The 13,738-nt window shown below is 42.8% G+C and overlaps 2 protein-coding genes across 2 annotated transcripts; one reads left to right on the top strand and one right to left on the bottom strand.

Annotated features, from left to right (window-relative positions):
• Window positions 1-210: 210 nt before the first annotated feature.
• On the bottom strand, window positions 211-2,993 carry LOC106387414 (heat shock protein 90-2). The gene is made up of 2 exons (XM_013827266.3): window positions 2,742-2,993; window positions 211-2,353 (listed from the first exon to the last, which is right to left on the bottom strand). Exons 1-2 carry the CDS (start codon window positions 2,862-2,864, stop codon window positions 377-379), a joined length of 2,100 nt encoding a protein of 699 aa, XP_013682720.2. The 5' UTR covers window positions 2,865-2,993; the 3' UTR covers window positions 211-376.
• A 6,269-nt stretch (window positions 2,994-9,262) lies between these two features.
• On the top strand, window positions 9,263-13,723 carry LOC106403108. Its single transcript, XM_013843959.3, has one exon. It carries the CDS (start codon window positions 9,279-9,281, stop codon window positions 12,957-12,959), a length of 3,681 nt encoding a protein of 1,226 aa, XP_013699413.2. The 5' UTR covers window positions 9,263-9,278; the 3' UTR covers window positions 12,960-13,723.
• Window positions 13,724-13,738: the final 15 nt, after the last annotated feature.

Here is a 13,738-nt window from a genome sequence, read left to right as displayed (position 1 = left end):
AAAATAGTAATCTATTCAAGTCTTCTGACTTACTTGCCTAATCACAGGAGACTAATGTTAAGCAAAATAGTAATACTCCTTATACAAAGTATCTTCGCTAGCAGAAACACTATCATTGCTTCTAGTTCACAAAATAATCAAAGATCAGGATAGTGGGGATACTATCAACCCCGCAAAAAACTTTGGATTTGCTAGAAACAAACCATCAACTGCAAAACCCCTCTTCTTACTCAAAAGCAAAAGATCATAGTTCGTACATAAAAAGCAAATAATACTCTAGAAGAGAAGGAAAAAAATACTGAAATAAAAGGTTCAAACGATAAAAAGGATCAAAGAAGTCCAGAAAAGCCATCAACTGCAGCAACTGGGCAGGCTTTTAGTCGACCTCCTCCATCTTGCTACCTTCAGCATCAGCATCATCCTCAAGCGGTGGCATCTCTGCATCGGCTTCCACGGCATCATCATCATCAATGCTCAATCCCAGCTTCAACATCCTGTGGATTCTGCTTCCGAAGGTGTTGGGCTCGTCTAAGCTGAAACCTGAAGTGAGAAGGGCAGTCTCAAAGAGAAGGAGAACAAGATCTTTCACCGACTTGTCATTCTTGTCAGCCTCAGCTCTCTTCCTCAGCTCGTCCATGATCGCATTCTCCGGATTGATCTCCATTGTCTTCTTGGAAGACATGTAACCTCCCATGCTACTGTCTCTCAAGGCCTGCGCTTTCATGATTCTCTCCATGTTCGCAGTCCAGCCGTACTCACCTGTTACCAGACAGCAAGGCGAGTCCACAACACGGTCAGAGACAATGACCTTCTCGACCTTGTCTCCAAGAACGTCCTTGATCACTTTGCAGAGTCCCTCAAACTTTTCCTTCAGCTCCTCCTTTTTCTTCTTCTCGTCCTCTGACTCTTCCAGTTTCAGACCCTCCTTGGTTGCAGAGACCAGCTTCTTTCCCTCGAATTCCTTGAGCTGGCCAATGGCATACTCATCGATGGCATCAACCATGTAAAGGACTTCATACCCTTTCTTCTTGAGCCTCTCAAGGAATGGAGAATTCTCCACAGCCTTCTTGCTCTCACCGGTGATGTAGAAGATATCCTCCTGACCTTCCTTCATCCTCGTCACGTAATCCTTGAGGCTGGTCAACTCATCACCGCTCTTGGTCGAGTGGTAACGGAGCAACTCAGCGATCTTGGTTCTGTTTTGAGAGTCCTCATGGATACCAAGCTTCAAATTCTTAGAGAAAGCTTCGTAGAACTTGTTGTAGTCCTCCTTGTTCTCAGCAATCTCAAAGAAGAGCTCCATGCACTTCTTCACGAGGTTCTTGCGGATGACCTTAAGGATCTTGTTCTGCTGCAACGTCTCTCTCGAGATGTTGAGGGGGAGATCTTCGGAGTCGACAATACCTTTGACAAAGCCAAGGTACTCTGGGATGATGTCCTCACAGTTGTCCATGATGAAGACACGACGGACGTAGAGCTTGATGTTGTTGGGCTTCTTCTTAGTGTCAAAGAGATCAAAAGGAGCTCTCTTGGGGACGAAGAGAACAGCCTTGAACTCGAGCTGGCCTTCAACAGAAAAGTGTTTCACGGCCAAATGCTCTTCCCAATCGTTGCTGAGACTCTTGTAGAAGGCAGCGTACTCCTCCTTGTTGATCTCCTCAGGCTTCCTCATCCAGATTGGCTTCTGCTTGTTCACCAAGTCCCACTCGTGAGAAACCTCCTTAATCTTCTTCTTTTTCTTCTCCTCCTTTTCCTTCTCCTCATCTACCTCCTCGACCTTGCCTTCCTCGTCCTTCTTCTCATCCTCATCCTCGTCATCAGAAATCTCCTTCTCAATAGTCTTCTCAATCCACAGGGAGATTGGGTAGCTGATGAACTCAGAGTGCTTCTTGACCAAATCCTTAAGCCTCCTCTCCTCAAGGTACTCCAACTGGTCCTCCTTGAGGTGAAGGACCATCTTCGTACCCCTACCAAGACTCTCGCCAGAGGTGTCTCTCGTCACAGTGAAAGACCCACCAGCCTGAGACTCCCACACGTACTGCTCGTCATCATTGTGTTTGGTGGTTACAATGACCTTGTCAGCAACCAAGTAAGCAGAGTAGAAACCAACACCAAACTGACCAATCATGCTAACATCAGCTCCAGCAGCCAACGCCTCCATGAACTCCTTGGTACCAGACCTCGCAATGGTTCCAAGGTTGTTGACCAAATCAGCCTTGGTCATACCGATACCACTATCGATGATGGTCAAGGTGTTGTTAGTCTTGTCGGGAATGATGTGGATGAAGAGCTCAGGCTGGCCATCGAGCTTGCTCTTATCGGTCAAGGACTCGAACCTAATCTTGTCCAAGGCCTGTTTCACAAGTTCAAAACCATTAAGTAACAAACGCAAGAACGTATACAAACGCATAGAAAGAAACTCAACCTATCTCGTAGAATCAATCCAAAACTATTAATCCGAGTTACTTATTTCATTCAAAAACTAAGTCACCAGAGTAAGATCCAACTATACAAACAAACCGAATGCATATAGATTGAAGATCCGTTTATCTCGTAAAAGACAAGAATCAAATTAATCGAAGCTTAACACCTAATGCTTAACCATGGTAGCAAAACTAAATCTAAGAAGACCGATTTGAATATCATAGAGCTCCCTACTTCAATTTTCAAATCGGATACAACAACAACAGTAATCAAACCTAATCTACAGATCGATCAAGGAGAAAGCAAAAGAGACTTACATCGGAGGAGTTGCTGATGAGCTCACGAAGGAAGATCTCCTTGTTGCTGTAGAAGGTGTTGATGATGAGGGAGAGCAACTGGTTGATCTCGGCCTGGAAGGCAAAAGTCTCGGCGTCGGCCATTGTTGCTGCTTATCGGGGAGATCTAGGGTTTATCAGGGAAAGAGAGAGCAGCCAAGTTATTGAAGGTATAAGGTAATGTGGGGAGTAGTTGTGTATATATATACACCCACATAATACCGAATTTCTAGATCCTTCTTTTAAGTGAGATCCATTACGCTAATATGTTAATTTTAAACAATTTGGGCCCAGTTTGACCAAAAATGGTTTGGGCCCAATAATCATGGGTCATCATATTTAGGTGTAGTTCACTTCTTTTTGGGTAAATTGACAGTTTTTCTTCTTCAAATTTCATATAATTTTCCAAATATTTGATAATTCAAAATATTTTAGATATTAAATCTAAAATTAATTAATATATTTTCAGTATCCAGAATACTTTGTCTGATAATGGTTCTGATTCTTTGGATATTAAAGTTTTGAATCCTTTTGAATATTTTCTCAGTTTCATTTCAAGTTTTGTACAATTCTTCGGGTCGAGTCCGGTTCTACACTTTGAATTCGGGTATTTTGCATAGTCCTAGTTAGGCCTGGACATAAAATTCAGAATCTGAAATTTGAACCGGACCCGAACCGAAAAACCCGATCTATTATCCGATCTGAAATGTAAAAAATGCTTACATGGGTCTTGTATGGTGGTACAAAAAATATCCGAACCCAAAGTGTTATTAACGGAACTCGAATGGGTAACCCGGAAAATCCGAAGTTACTAGTCAATATAAATATTTTGAAATATATATAAGTATTTCAATTATTAATTCAATATTTGTGGTAATATGATATATAAAAATAAATATTAAAATTTTAATAAATGCTTTAAGTACACAATTAGTTATAAATAAGTACTTTATAATTTGCTTATTGAAATAACAAGTGTATTCTCTGTAAGTTAATGCATATTGTTTACAAATAATGTTTGTTTTCATGTTTGATTTAACATTTTATTGTTAATTTATCAATTTCATGTATGATAGATTAATTTTTATTTAATTTAGGTATTTTTATTTATGCTTTGCTTTAAAAAAAAACAAATTTACTTCGGTTATATCCGAACCAAACCGATATAACCCGAATCTGAATGATATATGGTTATTTTATGGATTTTAAGATGCAATACAATTTTGAACTGAATCTGAAGTTTTATTATCCGACCCCGATCCGTACTAATACAATTTTAGTATGAGACCTAGAAACTTAAATCCGAAAACCCGATCCGAATCCGAATGGGTATCCATACGCCCAGGCCTAGTGATTTTGGTGTGATAAGCCCTTAAGTTTGTTGTGTTATCCGCACCAACCTTAAACTCAAAGCTCAGTCAAACCCTATACTGACGGACGGTGATATGTGTGAAAGATTTCGGGATTACAATCACCACAAAAAACAAAAGAGCCGTGTGCTAGCTGATAACTGGATGAATGGGCTTTCAAGCTAGCTAACGATATTATCCTCGTGTGAAGCCACGTGTTAGGCTTTGATGCTGTCTTGGAGTTTCCTTTGTTCCTTACAAAAACAAAATAATAATTGGTCAATGTTTATGAACTATTCTCATGCTAAAGTAATCATGTTCTTTAAGTTAATTTTCTCCATTGGTTCCCGAATTGTCGACGAGACCGACATCTATACATGGTCGACGATGAACGGAGGAAAAACATGTTTTGTGTTCCAAGATTTTAAATTTGATTAAACCTTAAGAAATGAAGACTAAATTAAACTATCCTCATTCGACGTGTAAATCAAAGAGTTTAGAAGTATCAATATCAATACTATTAAATTAGAAACATGACTTATTGATATAGGTTAAGTCCAACTATTTTTATAACTTCATCTAAACTATTATACATAACTAACTATGTATGTTTCAATATATATTTTGTAATCATTCTTCAGTTCCAAAATAATCAGGCCCACTATTTTCTACGGCTTTTTTTTGAACGACCTATACATCAAAAACTGTATGTATCTTATATTTTTGCATATGTCCATTTTCTTTTTACAAAATCTATGTATCCTTATATAACAATATATATAAAACAAATCATATAATGATATGTCTATTGCTTCTGACGAACAAAAAACATATCTATTTCATTTAACTGTTTTTTCACATAAACCCAGTTCTAATTACAACTTATATATTTGTTCAATTTTGACATTGTTCAATAAAGTTGTCAAAAATTATATTAGATTACTATTAAACACACATATAATTACAAAAAGCACAAATATAAAAATATTTTTAAAAAAAAAAAAACACAAAAGAAAATATTTTTTTGAAAATACGAGTCAAAATCTAGTTTAGTTTTAAATTATAAAGTGTAATGAGTCGATAAGACGGATCTAGAATCGTAAGGTTATAAGATAACAATTAAAATGGTTTTTGTCGTTTAGATAAAGTTAAAATTCATTTGGATCTTGTGTTGTCAGTGTCAACTGTTAGTACTTACTATTTTTAGAGATATACCATGCATAGTCATTTAGCTTATACACTATTTCCGATCTCGGAAATTTCAACTTGTATGTGAATGGTGTCAAAATACAATAGAAAAAAAGTCAGCATATTAGAATGATTGACCAGCGGAACCAGAATACCAGTTCTAAGACCATCTTTAACCATAACAACTCTGTTGGATGCTTAAACATTTTTTTAGTATTAAATAGATGTTAAATATTTTTTTAAGCAATTTTTAATATTTTGACCTCTAATGGAAGTTGCTTATTTTGGGGTGCTTAAAAAAAATTATTAAACATTATTTTATATAAGATTAAATCTATTTATTATATAAAACATATTTAATCATAACATTTAGAAAATTCATTTTAAAATTAAAACATAAAAACAAAGATTAGTACAATAATCGACAATAATTTGAAAGAAACATCTGAGCTCAATTGTTGTCCTCATCACGTCCAAATTTACTCCACAAATGTTCAACCAAATCAACTTTCAGTTGTTCATGCATTTGTCTATCACGAATTCTAGTTCGAACACCCATCATATTGGCGATATTTGAAGGGATATATGTTGAATAGTTGAGATCCACATGTGAACTTCCGTTGTCTTCTGCTTGTTGGAACTCGGAAAGATTAAATTGCGTGTATCCATCTCGTTCGTCTTCAACTATCATATTATGGAGTATGATACATGATCTCATAATCTTTCCAATTTTGACTTTATCCCAAAAAAATGCTGGATTTTTAACGATGGCAATCCGAGCTTGCAAGACTCCAAAAGTGTTGGACCCGAATATGACCCTCAGGTGAGGTACCGATAAGCGTGAACTAGCATGTGGGTTGCGATTAGCCCATCATAACAAAGGGAGCTGAAAGCCGAGCTGACGACTGGACCTGGGAGACATCATAGCAGAGGTCACGACAGAAAGTGAGCTAACACCTTAAGAGACTCGATCAAAAGGAGCCTAAAGCGAGTTCCGTAATTGAAGCCAAATATCTCGGAGAACAGTTGAAGGGTTGCCAACGAAACCTAGACTATATAAAGACGGAGAAGATAAAAGACAAGCCATCTCTTTTCCATATATCAACTTTTGTACTAGATTAAAAGCATTACGTATTCTTTAGTAATCATCTCAAGATACATCCCTTTGTATTCATCATCTTTCAACTCATCAATAAAATCATATTCATTCTTCAAGTTTATTTACGGGATTCAGCCCACGATTCTCATTCATCTCTCTTGACCTAACCTAAATCTAAGAAGTGAAACCTTGTCTCTCACAATTGGCGCCGTCTGTGGGGACAAATAATCGAATCCCTTTCTCTAAAGCTTAAAGGATGAATCCATTAGACGGAACGAATCCATCTAACCCCGATCAATCGAACCAGAGCAATAGCTCACCGAATCGCACTGCTCCGGGGGCAAATAACCCGAGAGCCTCCGGAGGGACCAACTCTGGGTCCTCAGCCCTCAATAACCCATCGCATCAATCCGCTCCGAACCAAACGGAAGATCAGCTTTCTGAGATCCGTCGGATGATGCTCCAGTTAGTGGACAAAGCTCAAGAGACCGAGCGAACGGTGCAACAGTTAGCCGAACGGCAGCAACAGTTCGAAGAGATAACCAGATCTCAATCCGCAACGACCCAACCGTCCGTCCACCAGGGAAGAGGAGTCACTTTCCATGAACGGTTAGCTGACCCTTCCTTCCCTAGAGAGCGCCTGAACTTCTCCCCTGATAGCCCAGGTGCAGAAGGGCAGGAACCTGCTTTCCAAACGCCTCGCGCTAGGACAGCTCCTGCGTTTACCCCTCCTATCACCAGCACCATGGGGAGCAATGTAGCTACAACTAGCTCCATGCCTGATCGAAACACCGGTGGGAGCACCCGTTTGCCTCCACCGCCACCTCCTTCCGGGTCTGGAGCAGGAACCAACATACCGTCCGGGGCCAGAACATCAGCTTCAGTGTTTCAAGCTAGGGTTTCAACCCCAAGCACAGACGAATACCAAAGGACGGATGCTGATCCTGCAGCTCTCCGCACTAATCTCGCTCGGAGCCTAAGGACCAATGAGCGACCTATTTCACCAGCTAGCTGGGAAGACGACCGAGCTCGGTCTCACCAGGAACCTGCTCGCCGAGTATCTGATAATGACCCAAATGTCCTTCCCTTCGAGGGACCTGACGCAATTCGCAGGTACATGGAGCTCAAGCTCACAAGGTAACGAGCTCAGCTCCCGAAATCGAGAGCTTAATTGAGGAGACTCGTGGAACTCCGTTCACCGATAGAATTGCCAACTCTTACATAAGAGATACTCGAAAAATTAAGATTCCTGAATACGATGGGAACGCAGACCCAAAGGCCTATTTAAGAACCTTCCGATTAGCTATCGTTAAAGCTCACTTCACAAAGGAAGAGTGTGATGCAGGATATTGCAGAACATTTGCCGAAAACCTGATCGGAACAGCTCTCGAATGGTTCTCCAGCCTCGAGCCGAACTCTATAGACAGTTTCGATCAATTGGCTAACGCCTTTATGAAGCAATATTCAACTCACATCCTGAAACAAGCGTCTGAGGCTGACCTCTGGAAGATCAGACAAGGACTGGGAGACTCACTGCGAGTCTACATCGAAAAGTTCAGAGCAGTAAGAACTAAACTCTCGAATCCCAACGATCAGGTAGCCATTGAGGCTCTTAGGAGAGGTCTCTGGTATAAATCAGGTTTCTTCTCGGAGCTAACGCTAAATCCCCCTCCAACTATCGACGACGCCCTCCATAAGGCCTCTAGATACATTACCTTGGAGGAGGAAATGGCAGCATTAGATAAGCTCCACAGAAAACCCCAGAGTCACCCGAAAGGCGAAGCCTCCGATGGAAAGGGACCTCACAAAAGAGGTAGCTCCCGAAATAATCAGACCCAGGGAGAACATTCTTACGTAGTCGAGGAAGACAAGGAAGAAAAACCTGTCGCCGCGACAGCTAAAGCCCCCTGGTCCAAAGGTTATGACGAGAGCAAACATTGCTCTTACCACGATCGAAAGGGACATTCAACCGAAGAATGTTGGGACCTCCAACGACAACTGGCTGCTAAATTCGCAGCCGGAGAAATAAAAGATGTGGACCTCAAAAAGCCACAACCTTATCAGAAGAGAGGTCCCAGAGATAGCTCTCCAAAACGCGAGAGGTCACCTGAAAAAGAAACAGACTCACCACCCCCAGCTCCCAAAAAGAGAGTCGATATGATCCTTGGAAAGTTTCCACAAGGAAAAAGCCTACAAATCGAGGCCCTCTTGAGTAAACCACCTCCCCAATCGAGCCCTGGCTCAAGGATCGATTACATCCTTGGAGGGTCCGATGTGTGTCAAGACTCCGTTAACTCTATTAAAAGTCACGTACGGAAAGCTGTGTCAAACACTCAGTCCAAACCGACCAAGCCTGAGTCTAACACTAAGATCTCTTTCTGGGAGAGTGAGACATTAGACCTCGATAGACCTCATGACGATGCCCTTGTCATAACATTAAATATAGCAGGGTACGAGGTACCTAAGCTCATGATCGACACCGGAAGCTCCGTCGATCTTATTTTCTACAACGCACTAAAGGGAATGGAAATAGACGACTACGAAATTGTCGACCAGAAATCCAACCTCGTAGGTTTCTCAGGTGAAACAGCCACCTCATTGGGAACAATTAAGCTCCCAATTATAGCTGGCGGAGTCATGAAAATGACCAACTTCATAGTTGTCGACAAACCATCCCCTTTCCACGCAATCCTCGGAAGGCCTTGGATTCATAAGATGAAAGCAGTAGCTTCAACTTATCACCAATGCGTGAAATTTCCAACAACCAACGGAATAGCTACCATACACGGTAGCCAAAAGATTTCAAGGATCTGTTACCTGGGAGGATTCGAGATCATAAAAGAATCCCCCCAATAGCAATTACAGATCCAGGAGAGTCGCGAAATGCAACGAAATATCCGAGGTCCCCCTAAGAACCTCACCGAAAAAGTTAGCATCGACGACTCAAATCCTGAGAAACAGGTGAGCATCGGATCCGAGCTACCTCTCGAAACCAAAAAGGAGCTCGTCGAATTCCTAAAACAGAATATCAAAACCTTTGCATGGACCACCAGCGACATGAAAGGCATAGATGCAAATGTCACCACTCATAAGCTCAATGTAGACCCTACTTTTAAACCGATCAAACAGAAACGTCGTAAGCTAGGTCTAGAAAAAGCCCAAGCTGTCAACGACGAGGTCGATCGACTAACAAAGGCCGGGTCCATCCGAGAGGTACAATACCCCGATTGGCTAGCTAACCCAGTGGTAGTAAAAAAGAAGAATGGGAAATGGAGAATCTGTGTAGACTTCACCGATTTAAACAAAGCCTGTCCTAAGGACAGCTTCCCGTTACCTCATATCGATCGTTTGGTCGAAGCAACGGCTGGACACCAGCTCTTGTCCTTTATGGATGCCTTTTCAGGATATAACCAGATTATGATGGATCCTGAGGATCAAGAGAAAACCGCATTCATAACTGAACGAGGAACCTATTGTTACAAGGTCATGCCGTTTGGTTTGAAAAACGCGGGAGCTACCTATCAAAGGTTAGTAAATAAAATGTTCGCTGGACAACTCGGAAAAACCATGGAAGTCTACATCGACGACATGTTAGTCAAATCCTCAAAGGGGGAGGACCACATCTCCCATCTAAGAGAATGTTTCGAAATCCTCAACAAATACGACATGAAGCTAAACCCAGCTAAGTGTACCTTCGGAGTACCTTCCGGCGAATTCCTAGGTTACCTCGTAACCGAAAGAGGCATCGAAGCCAACCCGAAACAAATAGCGACATTCCTGGAAATGCCATCACCTAAAACGACCAGAGAGGTACAAAGATTGACCGGACGGATCGCAGCACTAAATCGATTCATCTCCAGGTCCACCGATAAATGCCTTCCATTCTATAAACTTCTGAAAAATAATAAGAAGTTCTTATGGGATGAAAAGTGCGAAGAAGCCTTCAAACAGCTGAAGGCTTACCTCTCGGAACCTCCGATACTATCCAAACCTGTAGTAGGAGAACCACTGTACCTGTACCTCGCCGTGTCGGCAGCTGCAGTCAGCGGAGTGCTAGTACGAGAGGAACAAAACGAACAGAGACCTGTCTATTATACTAGCAAAAGCTTAATAGACGCCGAGACGAGATATCCCACCATGGAAAAACTAGCCCTAGCAGTCGTGACAGCTGCCAGGAAGCTGCGACCTTATTTCCAATCGCACTCGATCATCGTAATGACCTCACAACCATTACGGACGATTCTGCATAGCCCTAGCCAATCCGGACGATTAGCCAAATGGGCTATAGAGCTCAGCGAGTACGACATCGAGTACAGACCCCGAGCAGCAGCAAAAGCTCAGGTCCTCGCCGATTTCGTTATTGAGCTAGCATCCGAACATCTAGACCAGGAAACAGAGGTTCCGAAATGGAGCCTATACGTGGACGGAGCCTCGTCAAGGCAAGGCTCCGGTGTCGGTTTAAGACTAACCTCCTCAGCCGGAGAAACCATCGAACAATCCTATAGACTTGGATTTAACGCTTCCAACAACGAGGCCGAGTACGAAGCACTAATCGCTGGATTAAAGCTCGCCCTGAGCCTCGGAATTCGGGAGCTAAACGCCTACAGCGACTCGCAGCTGGTAGCTAGCCAGTTTCACGGGGAATACGAAACAAGGGACGAAAGAATGGGGGCATACCTCGAGGTCGTCCTAAACCTCACAAAGCAGTTTGACAAGTTCGAGCTAACGAGGATCCCACGAGGGGAGAACTCCTCAGCAGACGCGCTCGCCGCATTAGCTTCCACATCCGACCCTCTCGTAAAACGAATTATACCCGTGGAAGGAATCGAGAAGCCAAGTATCGACATAGCTACCAAGGCTGAGATGGATAGCAAACCAAAGGAAAAAATAGAGGATAACAGCCTCCCGACGGTAGCTACCCAAGTTTTCACGACATTCTGGTTCCCGAAAACTAGAACACGCAGCTTTAGAAAGCACACCTCCAGGAAAGCAACCCAGAACCCGGAAAACAACGACAAAAGTGAAGGTACTCACCGAAGTTCAGACTCCCTAGAGCCTAACTCTACGAGTACCTCCGGGGGCACCATCCAGACCTCGGAGCCACTTGTCTATAAAGTCCAAACAAGAAGCCGCACCGCTCTTAAAAACGCATCTAGGAACGCTACACAAACCACAGGGGATAACGAGGAAATTGGAGATATTCCTCAGAACCCAGAACCTACTCCAACGAATATCTCCGGGGGCACCACGGCACCAGGTCCCGAACAGGAATCTCCCTCCTCTCTTCACAACAAAGTTGTAGGGAGAGAAGACTGGAGAATACCGATCATGGATTACATCCTAGAGGGAAAAATTCCACCCAACAAGTGGGAGGCTCGAAAACTCAAAGCTTTAGCAGCAAGATACTGTATAATCGAGTCAGCCCTCCACAAACGAAGTGTCTCCGGACCTTACCTAAAATGCGTTCACGGCCTAGTAGCTATGAAACTCATGAAGGAAATGCACGACGGTTCCTGTGGAAACCATTCCGGAGGCAGAGCCTTAGCCATCCGAATAAAAAGACAAGGCTACTTCTGGCCTACCATTATCGCAGATTGTGAGGTCTACTCCTCATCGTGCGACAAATGCCAAAGGCATGCACCGATCATACACCAACCAGCGGAAAAGCTGTCTAACATATCAGCTCCCTACCCATTCATGAGGTGGTCTATGGACATTATAGGTCCATTAGTACCTTCAGGGAAAGGAAAGAAGTTACTAAACCTCCTGGTCCTAACCGACTACTTCACGAAATGGATTGAAGCTGAAGCTTTCCAACAAATAAACAGATTCGAGGTCGAAGGATTTGTTTGGAAAAACATCGTATGCAGGCATGGCGTCCCATACGAAATCGTAACCGACAATGGAGGACAGTTCATATCCCACGACTTCAAAAGTTTCTGCGATAAATGGAACATCCGCCTCACCTTCTCATCACCTCGGCGACCTCAAGGGAACGGACAGGCGGAGGCTGCCAACAAATCAGTTTTAGCAAACCTCAAGAAACGCCTAGGAGCCCAAAAGGAGCTTTGGTCGGAAAAACTACCCGAAGTACTATGGGCCTGCCGAACCACCCCACGAAAAGCTACAGAGGAAACTCCCTTCTCCTTAGCTTATGGGATGGAAGCTGTCGTCCCAGCAGAAACCACCGCAGGTAGCCTCAGACGGGAGCTCTGCACCTCAAATCCCGCAGCTAATAACCAGCTCCTGATGGATAGCCTCGACTTGATCGAGGAAAGACGAGACCAAGCCTTGCTTCGCATTCAAAATTATCAGCAAGCAATGGCACGACACTACAATTCCAAAGTAAGGCCCCGACAGTTCGCCGTAGGGGACCTAGTGCTTAGGAAAGTGTTCGAAGGAACAAAGGAACCGGGAGCTGGAAAGTTAGGAACCAACTGGGAAGGACCCTACCGAATTATCCACATAGTACGACCCGGAGTTTACAAACTCCAGAAGGTACGAACCGGGGTACCTGAAATCCGATCGTGGAATGCCACGAACCTCAAAAGATACTATCATTAGGTACCTAAAACCCCTGAACTACGTTTGGCTTGATCCCTTGACTGGGTACGTAGGCAACTCCGTCATGAGTGCAGCCCCAACCTCTTCTCACCAACCTCCTCACCTAAGCCAAAGGGGCAGGTGTTACCAAGAACACTTAGCCTAAAAATAGTTACTGTGTAAATAATCTGAATCATGTATTCTCTGATATCTGATATTAATAAAACGATTGATTCAGTTTCATAAACATCAAAGGTCTTAAAACCCTCCAAGAAAATTTAGGTCCCCCTAAATCGGGACCTAAGCTCAACAATCTCGAATACATTCAGGTCCCTGAAAACCTGAACCTAAGGTCTTAAAATCCTTAATACACCCAAAGGTCTTAAAATCCTTAACATAAACTAAGGTCTTAAAATCCTTAACAATCAGCAAGGTCCTAAAATCCTTAACAATCAACCAGGTCCTAAAATCCTAATCAAAACCAAAAGGTCTTGAAACCCTTATCAAAATCGAAAGGTCTTAAAATCCTAAAGAATCAGGAAAATCCCGAAATTCCTCAATTCCATCCGTTAAACTTCAAAGGCCTCGAAGTCCTTCGAATTAACTCAGGTCCCTATGAATCTAAATCCAGGTTCCTACGAACCTGAACAACCAGGTCCCAGAACCTTTCGAATCGGACTCAGGTCCCCGAGCTAAAATCAAGAACTTCTCTTTAAGGTTATCACGACCGAATATCCATTAAGCTAAATGCTTATCATAAATTAAGACTAAAGGTCCTAATCCGACTCAACGATGACAGC

This window comes from Brassica napus, chromosome C3 (assembly GCF_020379485.1).
Source record: "Brassica napus cultivar Da-Ae chromosome C3, Da-Ae, whole genome shotgun sequence".
NCBI lineage: Eukaryota > Viridiplantae > Streptophyta > Magnoliopsida > Brassicales > Brassicaceae > Brassica > Brassica napus.
This window is presented reverse-complemented; position numbering and strand designations above follow the sequence as displayed.

Bases quoted from the DNA above. Each gene is read 5' to 3' on its own strand.
- LOC106387414 (XM_013827266.3), bottom strand. From the start codon at position 2,864: ATGGCCGACGCCGAGACTTTTGCCTTCCAGGCCGAGATCAACCAGTTG. The intron at 2,354-2,741 runs GTAAGTCTCTTT...CTTGTGAAACAG, and splicing joins TCATCAGCAACTCCTCCGAT to GCCTTGGACAAGATTAGGTT.
- LOC106403108 (XM_013843959.3), top strand. From the start codon at position 9,279: ATGCAACGAAATATCCGAGGTCCCCCTAAGAACCTCACCGAAAAAGTT.